Source organism: Geotrypetes seraphini, chromosome 13 (genome assembly GCF_902459505.1).
Source record: "Geotrypetes seraphini chromosome 13, aGeoSer1.1, whole genome shotgun sequence".
Taxonomy (NCBI): Eukaryota; Metazoa; Chordata; class Amphibia; order Gymnophiona; family Dermophiidae; genus Geotrypetes; species Geotrypetes seraphini.
The window spans coordinates 62561688-62582109 of NC_047096.1; the positions used below are offsets into that span (position 1 = coordinate 62561688).

The window sequence follows — 20422 nt, forward strand, 5'->3', positions numbered from 1 at the left end:
TCTAGATTCTCATGGATGCTGTCTTTTATCAGCGGTTCTGCCATCTTTCCTGGAACTGAAATCAGACTTACTGGTCTGTAGTTCCCCGGGTCGCCTCTCGATCCTTTTTTAAAGATGGGTGTAACATTTGATATCTTTCAATCCTCTGGGATCACCCCTGTTTTCAGGGATAGATTACAAACCTGCTGTAGTAATTCCGCCATTTCCTCTTTTAGCTCTTTCAATGCCCTAGGGTGGATTCCGTCCGGGCCCGGAGATTTGTCAGTTTTTAATCTATCTATCTGTCTTCAAGGCTTACCTCCATGGATGTTAACTTTTCTGCTTGATCTCCTTTAAAGATTTTTTCAGGTTCCGGCACACTTGATGTGTCCTCTTGTAAATACTGATGAAAAGAACATGTTTAGTCTATCCGCCACTTTTTTCCTCCTTTCCTATCTCTGTCATTCAGCGGTCCCACCTCCTCCCTTGCTGGCTGCTTCCCTTTAACATATCTGAAGAACGGTTTGAAATTTTGTGCTTCCCTGGCTAGCCTCTCTTCATATTCTCTTTTTGCTCTTCTAACCATGCGGTGACATTCTTTTTGATGCTTCCTGTGCTCTTTCCAGTTTTCACCGGTTTTGTCGTTTTTCCACATCCGGAATGATTTTTTCTTATCTCCTATCGCTTTCTTCAAATCTTTAGTTATCGGTCCTTTTTGCATTCTTTTCTAAATCTGGGGATATACAGATTTCGTGCTGCGCTCACCGTGTCCCTAAATAAAGACCAGGCTTGTTCCACAGTCTGTGATTTCTTTGAGCTGTTCGTTAGTTTCTTTCTTACCATTACTCTCATCGCTTCGTAGTTTCCTTTCTTGAAGTTAAGTTGTTGTGGTTCTCTTCCCCTTCGATATTCCTACTTCGACTTTGAACTGAATCATATTGTGATCACTGTTTCCTAACGGTCCTACTATTTCCACTTCCTTTGCAGGTCCTCTTAGCCCATTAAGGATTAGATCCAGAGTGGCATTCCCTCTCGTCGGTTCTCTGACAAGCTGCTCCATGAAGCAGTCCTGTATTGCCTCCAGGAATCCGGTTTCCCTAGCGCATTTTGAATTTCCAAGTCTCCAGTCTATCCCGGGATAGTTGAAGTCTCCCATAACAATGGTGTTACCGTTTTTGCATTCCTGCCTCATTTCAGCTTACATTTCTTCATTGTTTTCTTCGGTTTGCCTAGTCAGACGATAGTACAGGCCCATGTCTAAAGCAATCTCTGGAACGATGTCTCCATGATTAAAAATATTCTGGTGCTTAAAATGAAAGTAGAGGCTTTGTTTGGAGAATGATAAGGGTCTTCAAATTTTCATTTAATCAATTTTCTTTAACTCCCTTTAAGATCGCCAAGGGAGATTTTAATTCAGTCTTTGATTGAGATTTTGAAGATAACTCCTGAGACAATCCCTCCAGTAATTAAAATGTATCATTTGCCTTTAACTAAGAAGAGCTCCAGTTGAAGCAGTGCCTACTAGCTTTTGGGATATTTCGGAGTCATCAAACAAAGAATTAGCAACATCAGCAGCCTTGGTAGTCTCCATTGCATTGAAATCCGATAGACAGGTTGCTTATGTTCTTCAAGCGTAGGGAAAAGATCGTTCTTAATTAACCCCCTCCTTTACAAAGCATTTTTAGCGCCGGTCACTGCGGTAACAGCTCCGATGCTCATAGAATTCCTAGCGCGGCTTTTTAAAGGAGGGGGTATAAGAACATAAGCAGTGCCTCCGCTGGGTCAGACCATAGGTCCATTTTGCCCAGCAGTCCGCTCCCGCGACGGCCCAAACAGGTCACCTGTCTGAATCACCAGAAGGGGCCCCTTGCCACCTTGGTTTCCCATTTAAGTCCTATCTTCCCATCGAAGTCCTAACCCTCCGGTCTTGCACATGCACGACCTGGTTGGGTTTCTATACTTTTTACCTGGATACCTCTCTCAGTATCCCACGATCCCTTTATCCCTCAGGAATCCGTCCAATCCCTGTTTGAATCCCTGTATCGTACTCTGCCTGATTTGGATGTTTTCTGACCTTACTAAAGAGACAAACAATGGAGAATATATCTTTTGTTTCATCTTGGGGCACTTCAGTTGGAAGCTCTTTCCGTTTCAGAATCCCCTACTGTCCATCTATATCACTCCGCTCTATGACATAAAACTTTTGTTGTCCCATCTCTAAAGCATATTAACACAATAAGATCAAACAACTTTGCATGATCGCACCATCTCCCAATTACCTTTGTGAAGAATCATCTTTGCTTCATTTAAAAAAAAAAAAAAAAGCTGAAAACATTCTTGTTCCAAGATGCTTTTGAAACCTAATTGCCCTTGTAAGGGCCAAACAAATGCCGACTGCTGTTGGCAACACCCTTCCCTCCCCGTTGTTCATCCCTTATTTGTTTTCGTTACTCAAAATATTGTAGTTCTTCCCCTCTCTCCATCTGTTCCCATTGGTCTTAATCTGAGTTTTGTCTTGTCCTTCTAAATTTTCATGTCGTTTTTAATTGTCAAACCATAATCTTGTTTTATCTGTTGAAAGCTATATTTTTATTGTACACCGCTCAGAAGTTTGATTGAGCGGTATAAGAAATTTTAAATAAACTTAACTTGTAAAGTATATTTTCTTTGAATCAATTCAGTTAACTTCTCTTTTTAGCTGCTAACTGACGGTCGCTCTCCTTCATGTGGCTGCAAATACATATGTTTGCATATAATACTGTCTGAGAAGCTGGTCATTCGGTCTGTTTTATTTTCCTAATTTTGGCATTTGTAAATTTGTCTTACTAATCATCTTTAAAAGGTTTCTTCTCCAGAATTTTGTGGACTTTAGTGGATCGATGGATTCTTTGTCCTAAATAACCCCCTCCCCCTTTATGAAGCCGTGTTAGGGTTTTATATCACAGGACACGGCAGGAAAAGCTCTGACGCTCATTGGAATTCTACCAGCGTTTGAGCTTTTTTTTATCGCCGTGGACTGAAATAAAAAAAACCCTAATGCGGCTTCATAAGTGAATTGGGATTTCAGCGATTTTGGTTTCATGTCTTTTTAATTCGCCACTTCAAATAATTGTGGTCCACACTTTATCACCAAAAATACAGATGGACTGCTGCTTAAGCCACACTTCTTACATGAAGTTGAATAAAAGAGATTAATAATGGATCTCAAGCGCCATTAGAACGAGTCTCGGCGTGTCACATACTTGCGAGCTATCATCGGTCCTTTACACTCTTTATTCTTATCAAATTCTTTTTTAATTTATTTTTTTTCACCTTCTTTTAATCTCTACTTTACTAAAATTATCATAATAATCCCCTCGTATTATAATTATTATGATTGTACTTAACTTGAACAAAGTTCTACTGCCCAATCTTATCTCTATGCCTCAAGTTCAAGTTAAGTACAATCATAATAATTATAATACGAGGGGATTATTATGATAATTTTAGTAAAGTTGAAATTAAAAGAAGGTGAAAAAAATAAATTAAAAAAGAATTAAATAAAAAAGAATTTGATAAGAATAAAGAGTGTAAAGGACCGATGATAGCTCACTAGTATGTCGGTTCATAGAAAACGGCGCGAAAGACAAAAGCGTGCGCCGACAATTGAGCGCAGCGTGCGCCGCTGCACCGCTCTAAATTACAGTTTTTAGGTGCTCCGACGGGGGGTTTTGTTGGGGAACCCCCCCAGTTTACTTAATAGACATCGCGCCGGCGTTATGGGGGGGTTTGGGGGGTTGTAACCTTCCACATTTTACTGTAAACTGAACTTTTTCCCTAAAAACAGGAAAAAAGTGAAGTTTTCAGTAAAATGTGGGGGGTTACAACCCCTCATATCCCCCAAACCCCCCACAACACCGGCGCGATCTCTATTAAGTAAACTGGGGGGGCTCCCCAACAAAACCCCCCGTTGGAGCCCCTAAAAACTGTAATTTTCTTTGGCGCGCACCTCCGTCTTACGCACAGTTGTCGGCGCGCACCTTTGTCTTTCGCGGGGTTGTCTATGAACCGTTGTCAACAATGGCACCCAGGTCACAAGTACCTGGCAGAAACCCAAATAGTAGCAACATTCCAGAGCTGAGATTGTGATGTCATAATGCCTCATTCCACCAATGCCTAAGAGCCAAACTCAGTGATGTTACAATGGCTTCGTTGTCCTATACTTGGCTCACACAAGAACATAAGAATTGCCATTCTGGGACAAATCGAAGGTCCATCAAGCCCAGTATCCTGTTTCCAACAGTGGCCAACCCAGGACTCACGGACCTGGCAGAAACCTAAAGAGTAGCAACATTCCAGAGCTGAGATTGTGATGCCGTAATGCCTCATTCCACCAATATCTAAGAGCCAAACTTATCAGTGAGCATCATGGAGCATTCGGCGCGGCTCCCTGCACTAATAACCACTATCGCGGTTTAGTAAAAAGTGTGTGTGGGAGGGGGGGGAAGGATGAAGAAAGATAACAGGGTACAGCTTTGTATAGCACTTTACGCGTTAACCTCAATATTTTAAAAATTGTGCACGATAATATATTGGAATCAGTGCTGAAGAGCAAGTAACATGGTCAAATCTGTTGCATCACAAAGTATTCCGATAGCCGTGTTCTGGACACACTGAAGGCGTTTCAGCGTCCAAGAGGGAAGAACAGTATAAACCATGTTACAATAATCTAAGCATGATGTTACTAATGTATATATTTTTTTTTTTAAAACCTGTGCTTTCCTTCCATATAACTCCATCTGAATCTCATCAAAATATCTCCCTGAGGAGAGTGTGGCGTAATGGTCAGAGCTAGAGCCTCAGCTGTAGGTTCAAACCCTGTTCTGCTTCCTGTGACCCTGGGCAAGTCACTGAATCCTCCACTGTCCCAGGTGCATTAGATAGATTGAGAGCCCACCGTGACAGATAGAGAAAATGCTTGAAGTACCTTTATGTAAACTACTTTGAATGTGGTTGTATAACCAGGGTAGGATTCATTTGAGGGCCCCTAGGCACACAAGTACACTGGCCCCCCTTCCGACGTCACTTATTCTGGTTGGTTGATATCGATGCCGGGGAGAGGGCGGTGTTGTCAATCTCCCGGGGGGGTGGGGGGCAGCGCTGCCGATCTTTCCCGGGGGGCCCGAATTGACAAGGAAAATAAAAGCACCTGAGTCTTCTGTTTCATTGGGCCCCCCTGACAACTTTGGGCCCTAGACACGTGCCTACTAGGCCTATTCATTAATCCAGCCCTGTGTATAACTACAAAAAGGTGGTATATAAGTCCCAATGCTCCTCTCTTCATTTAGCTGTCATTACACATGACTTGCAGTACTCCATCTTTCCGTTGCATCCTACCCTGTCCTAGTAACTCTAGTGATAGAGGCCAAACTGCTGTCCCTACTCACCTAAAACCGACGCTCCCATTTGGCCAGTCCAGGCTGTCATATTGTATTGTCTTTCTCCTCTGTTGTATCTGTTGTTGTAGACAGTAGAACTAGATATGGTCATAAAGCCTCTCATCTGAATTGTATTTACATTTTATTCATGCCTTTTCACGGGTAGCTCTGAGCACATTAATTTTTTTGATATTTCAAACATTTAATATACCGCTTTCAATTAAAAAAAAAAAATTACAAAAAGTCAATAAGGCATACTTGACATACAAGGAAAGTGTAGGGTTACCAGATTTTCCGTTCGGAAAATCTGGACCCCTTAGACCCACCCCCATCACGCCCTAGTCCCGCCCCTAAAACCACCGTAGCCACGCCTCACTCCCTGCTGCCTGCTCTGGTCGGGCAGGAGGGTATGCGCGCCTGATGTCATTGTGTTGCCCTCCTGCCCGACGGCGATTTTGAGGGAGGCTTTTCAAAACTCAGACAAAGTGCCGGATTTTGAAAAGCCAGACCCTCAAAAGGATGACATGGCCGGGGAAATCCAGACATCTGGTAACCCTAGGAAAGCATGTTTGACACTACAATTAATACCCAAAGAAAACTGTAGAAAAGCTGATACACAAAAGAGTATGGTTTATGGTTTTTTACACTTGATATACTGTATTTTTTCTAGTGGATGGATCAACACGGTTTACAACAACACCATATAAAAGAAAATAAAATGTGATAGAAAAGGTCAAGCACTCATACAAGAGAGAGATAAGAACATACAAGGGGCTACAGAGAATTTTTCAGCCCAACCAACAAAGTTGGGGCAGGCTCCATTGAAGACTAAACACTTAGTCCAGTGATTTTTAACTTTGTTTTTTTCCGTCGGAAAAATATGGAACGAAAAAAAGTGGAAAACCGCTAGACTAACCTCCCCTTTTATAAAACTGTAGCATGGTTTTTAGCTCCTGCAGTAATAGCTCTGACGCTCATAGAATTCCTATGAGCATCGGTGCTGTTACCACCGTGGTATAGCCCTCGATGGAGACTGCCCCAGCTTTGTTGGTAGGGCTGAGAACTTTTCAGCAGCCCCTCATAAGATAGACATCTACTCAGTATTAATTCCCATTAAAAGCTTGCCCGAATACCCATGTCTTAGAGGTGATTTTAAATTTCTGAAAAGAAGTTTCTAGCCAGACTTCAGGGAAAGGGAGTTCCATAGCTGAGGAGCGACACAACCAACTGACTTTCCCGCCAAAATTCAAATTGGTGGACTGCCCTGTTCCCAATCAGGTCAGTGAACCCACTATTTCCAAAGTCACACTGCAGACTTTAGAGCAGGGGTAGGGAACTCCAGTCCTCGAGAGCCGTATTCCAGTCGGGTTTTCAGGATTTCTCCCAATGAATATGCATTGAAAGCAGTGCATGCAAATAGATCTCATGCATATTCATTGGGGAAATCCTGAAAACCCGACTGGAATACGGCTCTCGAGGACCGGAGTTCCCTACCTCTGCTTTAGAGCATAGCCACAGCACGGTGGCTAAAACATCGGCTTCTACCTGACAAAGACACAGCGAGACACGGAAACCTGCAACAAGCACAACCAAAATCTGCTTGCCTTCATTCATCTAACCACAGACGCTTGAGTGATGGAACTTCCAACAGATTAGTTTGGGATGATCTAAAGATCACAGAAGCTGATACGGTATGAGCAGATTAGGGTGGAAATGGTTACTTGGCCCTTACGTTTCATCAGCTGACTGCAGCTGTTGAGACTTGAGCCTAAAATAAGGAAGGAAGCCTGGTGGTATGTGTCAGCGGCCTGAGAGCCCAGAAGCTTGCGTAGTCGCTGCATCAGCACACTCGGAAACAAGACAGACGCATTCACAGCCACAAATGCTTTCTTGTCTCTCCATGCAGGAGAGCCAACACTGGCATGGATGTATTAGCACCCCAGTTTGTGCCTTTTCAATAGTTCAGGTTACATTCAGGAACAATAGATATTGTTCCAATCCCTGCAGAGAATGCAATCTTCAGTGCATGCCTGAGGCAGTGGAGGTCACAGGGAGCAGCACTGGATTTGACTGGCTTGCCTGGTTTTAAGTTGATTGCTCTAACCATTAGGCTACCCCTCTGCATGATATTCCACCCCCCCCCCCCCCATGATATTTCAGCCCCAAGGACAAAAGCAGTAGCAGAGTAGAAATAAGGAACAAGCAAAGCAAGTGTTTCACTGAGATCAGAACGGTCATGGTGGTGTTTGCACTGAAAATGACAGAAAGAACCCCTCCTTCTTGTAGCCACCTTCACTGCCCCACTGCCACAGGTAAAAAGATGATTACATCAGGTGAGAAGATTTGCACCCTGGCCTGTCTGTAAAATGTGGCTAGTACATGCATTCAGTTCTCAATAATGAATTCATCCCCACTCCCAGCAAAGATTTTGGTGACTTTCTTCCATGTATCAGCAATGTCCACTGAAGAAGAGGAAGTGTGCATCTTCTACGGATTCCTACAGAAAGGTTACGCATTTGTCAAAAGGAATGCATCCTACTCACCAAGCAGGGCAGTTGTACTCCATCATTGAGCATCAGTTCTTTTTTTGGTCAATAGAAGGGGCTGGTTACATTCCTGATACCTTTCAAGAAAGTGTACCAGAAATTAGACATGAAAAATCTGAATGCTTAGCACAAATTATATAACGGCATTTGTACACAAAATTACCGTTATAAAATAAACCCTAAGTTGGGACGGATGGCTTTTCAAAACCTGGCACTTTGGGTTTTGAAAAGCAGATCGCATGCGCGGATGCCCTCCCGACCGAGATGATCAGGCTGAGGGGGCGGGGTTAAGGGTGAGGCTGGGGTGTGGCATGGGCATAACGGGGCAGGGATGGGTGCGTCTGGGGCGGGGTTAGGGATCTGGATTTTATATAACTAAAATCTGGTAACCCTACGCCATGTCAAAAACTGGTTAAAATGGTCGCACTAGAAATTAGCAATTGCATGTATAAGCCATAGTATTTCTATAACATACACACAACTGCAAGACACATTCCTGACCTGCCTTTGTGCACATACTTTGTAGCAGTGACGAAGACATGGGTGGGTCCAGATGGGCCAAGGCTCATCCACTTTGGCCTCAGGCCCACAGTAGCTTCACATTTACAGTTTCTAATATCAAGGCTACAATCTCTTAAAGATGAGAGCTGTTCATGCGATCTGCTAATTTATAACTTAACCAAATTGAAATTACATTTAGGCTCTAATTCTGCAAAGTTCTCCCGATTGTAGGCAGCTGTAGGCGTCCTACAGCTGTCTAATCAGTCAATCAGGAGACACTTTAAAAAAAAAAAAAAAAAAGCTCCCCAGGCAGGCCGCCTATATTGAAGGTAGAGAGGCCCGCAAGCCTGCCTAAGCTCGCCTAAGGCTAGGCAGTAGCGTTAAGCGAACCTAGGCGGCCCTACGCATCTCCCTAGCAGAACGGGAGACGCTTACAATGTAGGCTAGCAAAATGCTGGCCTACATGGTAAGTAGACGCGGCCACTGTACCTAATCACGGCAAAGATCTCCCTGCTGTGATTAATATAGCAGCCGTGGCTACGGCCACGAGTCTCCCCTCCCCTCAGCAATCATGGCAGGAGGGTGCCCAACCCCTCCTGCCGACCCCCCCAACGGCCCTCCTAAGATTGCCGGCAGGAGGTTGCCCAACCCCTCCTGCCGGACCACCCTCAACGAACCCCCCCCACCCCGGAACCCCCCCTTGGGCTTACCAGCAAGTTGGACCGGATGGTTCCTCGCACGTCCAGCCAGCAGGCCCGCCTCCATCCAAATGAGGCGGGCCCGCCCCTCCCCTCCCCTGCCCAACCCACAGGATCCTAGGGCCTGCAACATGGACGTCGGTTACAGAATTGGGTTAACTTTGGGCGGGTGTAGGCCCGATTCTGTATAGGGTGCCCGGGACTGGCGTCCTATACAGAATCCGGGCCTTACTGTACTGTATATTCTGCAAGATTTCACCCAAGTGGTTCAAGGCAGATTACATAAGCTTATCTATTCAAAATTCTGGGACGAATACAATTCCAGATATAGTTATCTTAGAATTAGTTATTAAGATATATATTAAACAGGTGGAGGGGCATAATTTTTTTTTTAAAAAAGTCTAAGTCCCTTTTTGGCCTAAGGTGCTAGGCGCCCAAAGTCAGCAGCAGAGAAATGTCCATTCAAGAAAACATCCAAAATGTGTTGGGTTTTTTTTCGAGAATATCCTACCTGTACATTCAGGCATTTAGTTGCCCAGTTGCCTATTTTTAAAACATATTCCCGAACAAAAATTTACCCAAGTCCCAAACGCCCAAACCAAGACCTTTTAGGTGAAGGAGGGGCCAGTCCTTCACCTAACAGCACGATTCTCTAACCGGCGTCTGTCATAAGCATCAGTTAGACAATTGGGGAACCTGTCCCCCTTCCCCCGTGAAAACTACTGTAGGAGGGATGCCAAATCCCTCCTGCCCGACACCCCCGAAGCTGCCCCCAACAATCACTGGCAGGAAAGATGCCCAATCTCTCCTGCCAAACACCCCTTCCAAGACCCCAAATGATCGCTGGCAGGAGAGAAGCCAAGTCCCTCCTGCTAGACACCCCCTCCCCAAGGTTCATTGGCAGGAGGGATACCCAATCCCTCTTTCCAGACACCCCCCCCCAGGTAGCCCACCTGGATTGCAAATCTGCTCCATGTATTTTCATTAGGACTATCCTGAAAACCTGACTGGCTTGGGGGTTCTCCAGAACAGGGTTGGGAACCACTGCTCTGTAGGTAACCAGTGAAAGTTTCTCTGATGGGGAGTGACTGTCAAACTTCTTTACTTGAGAAATCAGTCTAACAGAAATATTTTGCAATATCTGCAATTGAATGTTTGCAAGAACTCAATTGAAATCTCTTCTGGGTAGATGATTATTACTGGACTGACTTAAACTTCCTGGTATTAGCCAAGCTAAAGATTTCTTTGGGGTTTTCTTTTTCTTTCAGATCCAGAAGATGTAGGCTGCAGCCTACCCCAGCACCATGTAAGTGGATTTACTGACTTAATATACAGCTTAGTACAATAGCATTAAAGTGGTTTACAAAAACAATATAAAACATTTTACAAAAAGCAGAATACCAATGAAGCTTCAAATAAAATTAATAAAAATTTAAATTCTTCCAAACTTTGCTTAAATCAACTGGGAATACTCCACAAATCACAAGATAAAGAGTTCCCCTGTTAAGCACCCATATAACTAAAAACTCTATTCCTAGTAGTTATCAATTTCATTATCTCTAATTAATGTATGCCGAGATGAACATAGACTTTGCAAATTAATATAATACATTAACTTAACAGAAAGACAAACTAGGACATTTCAACAGACAAGAATACAAAGAATTGCAGTAGTCTAAATGATTTGTAATCAAAGCATGAACCACTTTCAGTAGATTTACCAAAGAAAGAAATGGTGTTAGTTGACATATCATTTTAAGATGATAAACTCAGGTATTCACTACAGCTCCAACCTGCAGTGAGAATGTCAGTATTTGATTAATTTGAACACCAAGTAAAAGCAGTTTATATTCAAGTTAATCTTTTTCTCCCTTTTTTTTTTTTTTTTGGGGGGGGGGAAATGTTACCTCAGTTTATAATTGGATTGGTTTATATTTGAGCGTATGAAAATGGTTAGGGGGTCAAGTTTTCCAAAATTGCTCATTTCACTTGGATTCATAAATTTAGACATATTTTCCTCTAGATTTAGACACCTAGGGAAAAATTCTCAAAACGGTGGCATTAGTTAGGTGGCAGGCACCCTACCAACGCCTAATTTGCTGGTTTTAATTAGTTCAATTGACGCAGTAATTGACTGTACCAATTAAAAAACAATTGAAACATTGTTAAAAAAAACTGGAGACACCCTTAGGTGTACTGCTATAGAAGTGATTAGTAATAGGTACGAGTCAGCCCTTTATATCCAGATCTACAGTAATTCAGCCATTGATAGCCAGCAATTATAAAACCTCTGACCACCATCTGCTGTAATGTAATGTAATGTAATTTATTTCTTATATACCGCTACATCCGTTAGGTTCTAAGCGGTTTACAGAAAATATACATTAAGATTAGAAATAAGAAAGGTACTTGGAAAATTCCCTTACTGTCCCGAAGGCTCACAATCTAACTAAAGTACCTGGAGGGTAATAGAGAAGTGAAAAGTAGAGTTAGAGGAAAAATAAAAATAAAATAAACATTTTAACAAGACAGCATTGATCTAAATACTTTGGAAGGTAGAAGAGAGGAGAGAAAGGAATAGAAGCAGAATGGGTCAGTGTCAGTGATGAAGTGGAGCAAGTAAGTTTAGGAGGAGCGATTGACGTTTCCAGAAAGGGCTTCTTCAGGGAAGAGACTTGGCCGACAGTCCCAGGATGCCTATGTCTCCTCCCCTGCGATGTTCTCCCATCCATGCATTCCCTCCAAGTAAAGCAGCCTAGACATATTACACAGAGTTAGGTTACCTCTCTTTAGAGGACTGTCTGGGTGCCCAGACAGATTTCCAAAACCTGGCAGTTTTTCTGGGTTTTGGAAAGCCCAAAAGTCGGGGCCGCAACTGGAGAGCCACTGAGCATACACGGGGTTTCCTATTCAGTGATTTCAGAAAAGAAGGAAAAAGTGGCAGGGGTTGAAGGGAGGTTGGCAGAGTGGACAGCTGGAAGGAAGGGTGGGGGGAGAAGTGACCTGGTTGAGAACTCAAGGTGAATCTTCTGAACTATATCATAGGAGAACTCTGCCATAGTCTGGAGAGAAAGTGAAGGTGGGATTGGAGGTGAGGGCACCTTGAGTAGAGAGTTTAGTGTGTCAAAGAGACGGCAAGAGTTGGAGCTAAGAGAGTTAGTTAAATGGACGTAGTATTCTTGTTTGACAGGTATTCTTGTGTATCCTCTGACATTTTTTGGAAATTTGGTGTAATTCTGATAGATAGCATGACTAAGCCATGACTAAGCCATCACATCATATCCACGCATGCTCAGAGGCCTTCCAGACGCGGCCCGGACTCGGGGAAGAAGAGACAAGGTTTCTGTAGGGGCAAGGCTGGAGGTGGAACAGGGCAGGGTCACATGTTTCTTTTTGCACGGACAAATCTGGTAACCCTACACAGAGCCCTCCTGTGGAGGAATGAGAGAATGCGAGTAAACAGAAGTACATAGGGTACCCCGGGACAAAGAATGAGTAGAGAGTTTTAGCAGGGCCCACACGGGCATAATCCTCCAAGCAGCTGCTATTATGCTTGACTGTTTTGTCTTCTGAAGGAAGAAACAAACATGGAGAAAGATGAGGAGAGCCCACCGCTGCCGCATTCCAGCAGCACTGAAGAGATCTATCATGGCTCTCTGCGATCCAGGGAAAACAGTGTGAACTTTTCATCCTCAAATGAGTTGGTACTACATGAGCAACCAGCAGCCATCAGCTTCCTGGGAGCCCTCAGGATACCCGTGAGTAGAATCAGTAGAAACATTTCTTGCTGGTAGGGCCATAATGAAGGTAGAACAAGTGACACAGTTGCCCAGGGAGCATATGAGCCAACTTTTCAAAATTACTGGGGGTGCTAAACCCAATGGAAATTACCTTTCCCTAGTGTCGTTGAGTTTGTTTAATACTGGGGGGGGCTCGAGCAATGCTTGTTGTGGAAGGGGTGCCCTGAACAGTCCGCATTTTGCCCTTGAAGTTAAAGAGGAAAGGGTCAAAAGAACAGGTGGCAAAATCAAGTGTGCCTTCCAACAACTTGCCCCAACACACCTTTCTATAGTGGGGTAGATAAATTTCATATCCCTAGCAGAATAGCACAGGTTAGTCCAGTAACCTTCAGAAGAAGAGCAGAATATGAAGGTCAAACCCACCCTGTCCCTCCCTTTCCCCCACAGGAGAATAGTTCTGTTTGGAACACATGGACAAAAGCAGGATTCTGGGTTCATTTCAGAACCCCCCGTTATCCTGAGCTGAGGAGCATGAGCCGCCTCTTTCTCACTTCTTCCCCCCCCCCCCCCAAGAGAACAGGCTGCGTAGGCCAAACCAGAGAAGTTTCTGTCTTCTGTGTTACTGACCTGAGAGAAGAGAAGGAAGAAAATTGCTGGATAGCTTCTTATTGTTTTGGGGAGAGAATGTGGGTTCAGTTGTTGACTACTAGAAATAGGGGTGCAGAGGTTTTCAGCAGGAAGAGGGGACAAAGAGGTACGAGAGGAACCGTGGATAAAAGGCTCATGTGGGAAAGTGATAGGAAGGAGTCACAGCTTCTCTAGGTAAAAATACTTCAATTAGCAAATAGAAAGTTAGGGCACTAACATAAACATTTATTTCTATACCACAATACCATTAAGTTCAATGCGGTTTACAAAATGGAATTTAAAAACCGCACATATACAACTGAATGAAATACCTTAATTTCCTAAGAATCTTGTAAACAAATACATTTTCTATTGTCTCCTAAAATGCTGCTATGAGCAAGAGGTCGCTATAAGAAAATTCAAATTGTTATCCCATATTGCAGCTTGAAACGACAGGAGACGCTGATGATATTTTTTTTATAAACACAGCATGCATGCGTCGAGAGTGCTTTGAATTAACAAATGTGAATGAATCCACAAGATAAGTGCAAGGCCGAACAATAACAAATGCAGCCAAATTTAAAAATTTCACACGAGCCTTGACTGGCAACCAATGCAATTCATGAAAAAAGGGGTGACCCACGATCAAACTTTTTCCGATGAAAGATCCGTTGAATGGCAGTATTCTGAATAATGCGCAATCTACATAGATTTTTTTGGGTAACCAGCAACGTAGACAATAATCCGACTGGCTCAGAACCAATGACTGAACCAATAATCTAGAACAGTGGTTCTCAACCCTGTCCTGGAGGACCACCAGGCCAATCGGGTTTTCAGGCTAGCCCTAATGAATATGCATGAGAGAGATTTGCATATAATGGAAGTGACAGGCATGCAAATCTGCTTCATGCATATTCATTAGGGCTATCCTGAAAACCCGATTGGCCTGGTGGTCCTCCAGGACAGGGTTGGGAACCATTGATCTAGAAGATGAAAGGTCAAAATATGCTTTAATGGTGCGTAATTTCCACAATGTGTGGAAACCCTTTTAGGGTTAAATTCTGATCCAGAATCACTCCCAATATTTTAATAGTAGAGTGAATAGGATAAGTTATTGCATTCAACGTCAAAGAAGTCTCAGTGCAATTCTGACGTGGAGTTGCAAAAAAAAGAATCTAGTTTTCTCTGAGTTAAGTTTTAATTTAAATTCAATCATCCATTGTTCAATTATCAAGGTTATCTAAGCGGTTTTACAATCAGGTACTCAAGCATTTTCCCTATCTGTCCCAGTGGGCTCACAATCTATCCAACATCCCTGGGGCTATGGAGGATTAAGTGACTTGCCCAGGATCACAAGGAGCAGCGTGGGGTTTGAACCCACAACCCCAGGGTGCAGAGGCTGTAGCTTCAACCACTGCGCCACACAATCCTCACCAATTATAAGCCTTGAATGGGAAATTGAGACCATAATAGGAATCAGGATCATCAGCAATGGTGAATATCTTAAGTCTTAACTTAGATAATTTTAAACCTAACGAAGATAGGTAAACATTAAAAAGTAGGGGAGAGAGTGGGTGTCCTGAGGCCCACCACACGGATTATTCCAACTCCCAGATTAGTCATTATTGAAATGAACCTTATAACTACGAGATGAAAGAAAGCCTTGGAACCAATCATAAACTTTATCTTGGTTACCTATGACATCCAAAACATTCCAGTAGCTTTTTAAGATCTACTAATTCAAAAGCATTACTCATATCAAACTGCATCATCAAGGCACTAGTGCCTTTACTGAATAGATTATTTAGACAATCTAGAACAGAAGCTAGAACTGTCTCTGTGCTATATAAATAAGGAAAACCTGACTGTGACACATGCAAAAGAGAGTAATGCTCCAGATAGTCTAATAGCTGAAGGGACACCAAGCCTTTCATCAGTTTTACAAAGAAAGAAATGGATGCTATTGAAGATGGTGACTAATTATATGTCCTCTGCTTAATGGAAATTTATATCCATCTCCAGCATATAAGACAGCCAATCAAATAATTCTAACCGAAATGTCAATGGATCACTTGACGTCATGGCCTGGCATCCACGCATGCTCGGACTTCCTCCTTGCCCATCATAATTTGAGGAGGCTTTTCAAATCCTGGACAAAGTGCTGGGTTTTGAAAAGCCATCCAGACCCTTGGACATGTCCGGGGAAATCCGGACTTCTGGTAACCCTACCCACAGTCTACCCTGGGACCCCTCCCTAATCAACCTCTGGCTACACCCCTGAATGACACGTTCTCTTTTTGTTCTGGTACCTCATGTGTTGCTGTCTGTCAAGCTCTGAAGATCTATCTATCCTGGTTCTGCATGTATCACTGACTAGTAATCCCTCTTGTCGCTAGTCGGGGTCCGCGGAACAGTTGCGGCCCACCCGGCTAGGCGGCATAAACCTTTGAGGCGTGCTTCCAATATGGGATAGCCCTACAGGGGGCGCTTGGCTCAGAAAAAACCCACAGCACTGGACAGGTATGACACCTAGCACACAGGACAGAACACAACTTGAATCAAAGTGGTTTTAATGCAAAAATAATGATTTGTTGTCCAGGTCTTTCAAGGCAAAGCAAAAATATTTTTCAGAAAAATAAAGCACAAAAAGACAAAGCAAAACAATAAGCAACTGGTAACTACAAACTTTCAATAGAACAAAATGCTTTAAGCACACCACAGCAGTACTCTGGGTTCCACAGCAGGAGAGTTGCCACACCTTGGCTGGAGTAAAGCCACAGCTGTTTCAAAGCTTTTTTCCCCAAACTCTCATGCAGATAAAAAAAACCTAGTTCACAGTAATGTCCCATAAGCTTAGTTCATTTTTCCTTCCCGTTCTCAAAAAGAAACTTTTCCAGCAAAAAGAATAGGCTTCTTACACAGTTCAAACAGTTCTTGATTCCCTTAATCACCACAGCTCTATGGTTGCTGGAAAAACTCAGTTTAAAAAGGAACCATCTCACCTCCAGCATCTGGTGGTTCCTCTTCAGTTCACTTCCTGGTTTAAACTTCCACAACCCCCCCTCCCCCCCCCCCCCAAAAAAAAAAAATAAAAAAAAAACAACAACAGGTAAGTCCTTTTTAATATAGCACACTTTAGACAGCTGGACTAGACTGAGCATTGTTTGCAGACCTCCATTTACATTACATTACATTGATGTCTTCTATCCCACCAATACCTTTCAGTTCTGTCCTGGAATCTCATTCTCAGAAATAAACTCCTCTTCTTTTGTCATACCTTCTGAAGTATTGATCAGCTCCAGTTCTGGCCTGTGGAAATCCTCCTCCAGCTTAAGCATTTCCCAATCCTCACTAAGGTTCAGCTGGGCTCTACCATCAGGCAAGTTCAAAGGCTCTCGTGTGCTTCTCTCCAGAGACTGGTCCGCTCACTGTCTCCTCCCTCTCCCTTCTGATCAGCAAGGAGCTCCTTTTTATCTCTAGAGAAACCCCGCCCACACCTAGGTACTGCTGGAATGGGCCAAGGCTCTCACTGGCTCCCCTTCAAGCTAGTCAGCAAATTACTACTAGTTTTATTCAAAGGGAAAAATGCCAGAGCTTTCCCTAACACTCTGGAAGGTGTGTGATTGGTTCTAGGCTGAGTCAAAAGGGGCAAGGGATTGCGTTGCTAGTAGCTTGATCCTGGCATGTCTGAACTCGAATAGGCAGACACGCCTATTAGTGAGCCAGGCCCAAACCCCTGGTGCGATTCTCTTAACTGCTGAGCTCATATTTTTCCTGCCTAGAGCCTATGGCAAGCCAGCAACAGTGCTGGAATGTCACACTATGTCAATCTGTCTCTCCAAGTGTGTTTTGCATCTTGCTGGTTGGTCACCTGTGACTTTTTTTTCAGGGTGTGGTGGAGTTCTCCTTGTGTTTGCTGTTTGCAAAACTGGTCAGTTACACCTTCCTCTTCTGGCTGCCTGCGTACATTGTAAATGTTGGTGAGTTACCAGCTGACGTAATCTAGTGCTTCCATGTGTCACTGGGCAGTGGGTCATGGAGTTATGCTTTTCCTCAGGCCATTTTCTTTCATTGATGAGAAAGTGGGAAACCTCCTTGAGGATACTTTGGAATCCAAATGGCAGAGATAGGTGATGCCTTTTAGACTAACCAATTTATTGAGGCATGGACGAGTCCACTTTGGCAGATCCATAAACCGCAGCTCCACTGAAACTCCTTTCCTGGATTCACCTACTCTGCAAGTCCACGTGGCTTGCACCTTGTTTACTTTTAGCTGGAATCTAATTCTATAAGTGACAGAGGTTCATAAAATTACTGTATTTTTCAGTCTATAAGACGCACCTATGTGTAGAGGAGGAAAAACCAAGAAAAAAAAATTTGGTTCAGAATTTTTTTCTTGGTTTTTCCTCCTCTACACGTAGGTGCGTCTGGTGGTTTGGTGGAAGGCAGCCCACAGACCCTCCCACGGTACCTTTTTTTAAATTCCGGTGGTCCAGCGAATTGCAAGAACTGACGGCAGCCTGAATGGAGCGGCGCAGGACTAGGCAGGAGCGTGAAAAGCTCACGCTCCTGCCTTATGCGCCGCTCTGCAGCAAAGAAAGGAGGCAGAGGGTAGTGATCAATGGAGATCGCTCTGAGGAAAGGAATGTTACCAGTGATGTGCCTCAAGGTTCTGTTCTTGGGCCTGTTCTTTTTAACATTTTTATAAATGATTTTGTTGAAGGGCTGTCGGGTAAGATTTGCCTCTTTGCAGATGATACCAAAATCTGCAATAGAGTAGACACCCAAGATGGTGTGAACAACATGAAGAAAGACCTGGCGAAGTTTGAAGAATGGTCTGAAATTTGGCAGCTAAAATTTAATGCTAAGAAATGCAAGGTCATGCATTTGGGTTGCAAAAACCCAAAGGAACATTACAGTTCAGGGGGTGAAGAACTTATGTGTACAACAGAAGAGCGGGACTTGGGTGTGATTGATGATCTTAAGGTGGCCAAACAGGTTGAAAAGGTGACGGTTAAAGCTAAATGAATGCTAGGGTGCATGGGAAGAGGTATGACCAGTAGGAAAAAGGAGGTATTGATGCCCCTTTATAAGACTTTGGTGAGACCTCATTTAGAATATTGTGTACAATTCTGGAGGCCACACCTTCAAAAAGATATAAAAAGGATGGAGTCGGTCCAAAGGAAGGCTACTAAAATGGTGCATGGTCTTCGTCATAAGATGTATGGGGACAGACTTAAAGATCTCAATAAGTATACCATGGAAGAAAGGCAGGAGAGGGGAGATATGATAGAGACATTTACTGTAAATACGTGGCATAAATGCATATGAGTCAAGTCTCTTTCATTTGAAAGGAAGCTCTGGAATGAGAGGGCATAGGATGAAGTTAAGAGGTGATAGGCTCCGGAGTAATCTAAGGAAATACTTTTTTACAGAAAGGGTGGTAGATGCGTGAAACAGTCTCTTGGAAGAGGTGGTGGAGACAGAGACTGTGTCTAAATTCAAGAATCCATGGTATAGGCACATGGGATCTCTTAGAGGGAAAAAGAGATGATGGTTACTGCGGATGGGCAGACTGGATGGGCCTTTTGGCCTTTATCTGCCATCATGTTTCTATGTTTCTGTTTTAACACAGTGTAATTGAAAGGGCCTCCTTCCCATATCTAGCAGTTTCAGCTTGGTGTTTTTTACCTGTTAGATTGAGGATGATTTCCTCTTATTTATTATTTTGAAAACAGCTATTTTAAAAAATCTTTTTTTATTTTTTTTTTAATTAATCTTTATTCCTTTTTAAACTGTCAACAAGTGTAACAAATTACAATCAAATACACTTTAATATCACTTATTAATCTAGCAAAGATTATATATTACACATATCCTCCCTCCCCCATTATAAATATCAATAATATTTTAGGTTTTTATTGTCATGTTAATGTTCTTTAAGACTATTTTATGTTATCCACTTTGAACCTGTTTCAGGGAGTTGTCGAAATACAAGTACCATTATTAGTATAAAAAAACCAATGTTACATTTGCTAATCTACAAATTAACACATGCAAAATCAATTTGTATATATTAAGAGCTCAAATGACCTTAAAGAACCTGAGAACAAACTGAAAATGTTTTCCTATACACAACCTTAATATGTATAACCAAAGGTCAGTGCTGGGTGCGTAAGAAAAATTGTATTATGTATATAGCATTTATAGCCTAAATGGTTTATATCAGGGGTCTCAAAGTCCCTCCTTGAGGGCCACAATCCAGTCAGGTTTTCAGGATTTCCCCAATAGATATGCATGAGATCTATGTGCATGCACTGCTTTCAATGCATATTCATTGGGGAAATCCTGAAAACCCGACTGGATTGCGGCCCTCAAGGAGGGACTTTGAGATCCCTGGTTTATATTCTGGTACTCAAGCATTTTTCCCTGTCTATCCTGGTTTGCTCACTCTCTATCTAATATACCTGGGGCAATGGGGGATTAGGTGACATGCCCAGGGTCACAAGGAGCAGCACGGGATTTGAACCTACAACCTCAGAGTGCTGAGGCTGTCGCTCTAACCACTGTGCCACACATAAGAACATCCTTACTGGGTCAGACCAATGATCCATTAAGCCCAGTAGCCCATTCTCATGGTGGCCAATCCAGGTCCCTAGTACCTGGCCAAAACCCAAGGAGTAGTGACATTCCATGCTACCGATCCAGGGCAAGCAGTGGCTTCCCCCATGTCTTTCTCAATAAAAGACTATGGACCTTTCCTCCAGAAAATTGTCCAAACCTTTCTTAAAACCAGCTACACACTCCCTACAATGAAAATTGAGCGATTCATATAGTTACTATTTGAAAGTTTACTCTCTTGACATAATCCACAAGTAGGAACAGGACTTCTGTTCGCTCAAGAGAAAGCCTAG

At 43.1% G+C, this 20422-nt stretch overlaps 2 protein-coding genes across 2 annotated transcripts in view; one reads left to right on the forward strand and one right to left on the reverse strand.

Moving 5' to 3' along the window:
• The window catches only part of HEPACAM (hepatic and glial cell adhesion molecule), a 201741-nt gene extending 184804 nt beyond the window's left edge, over positions 1 to 16937 (reverse strand). Inside the window, exons 1-2 of the mRNA XM_033919341.1 lie at positions 16786 to 16937; positions 7940 to 8019 (exon numbers count right to left, since the gene is read on the reverse strand). The gene's annotated coding sequence lies outside the window, so the exon portion shown is untranslated. The remainder of the gene's footprint in view (positions 1 to 7939; positions 8020 to 16785) is intronic.
• Positions 1 to 20422, forward strand: part of SLC37A2 (solute carrier family 37 member 2) — a 107673-nt gene that overhangs the window by 56864 nt on the left and 30387 nt on the right. Inside the window, exons 8-10 of the mRNA XM_033917557.1 lie at positions 10410 to 10447; positions 12717 to 12899; positions 17398 to 17488. Of these exons, the coding sequence (XP_033773448.1) occupies positions 10410 to 10447; positions 12717 to 12899; positions 17398 to 17488 (312 nt within the window). The remainder of the gene's footprint in view (positions 1 to 10409; positions 10448 to 12716; positions 12900 to 17397; positions 17489 to 20422) is intronic.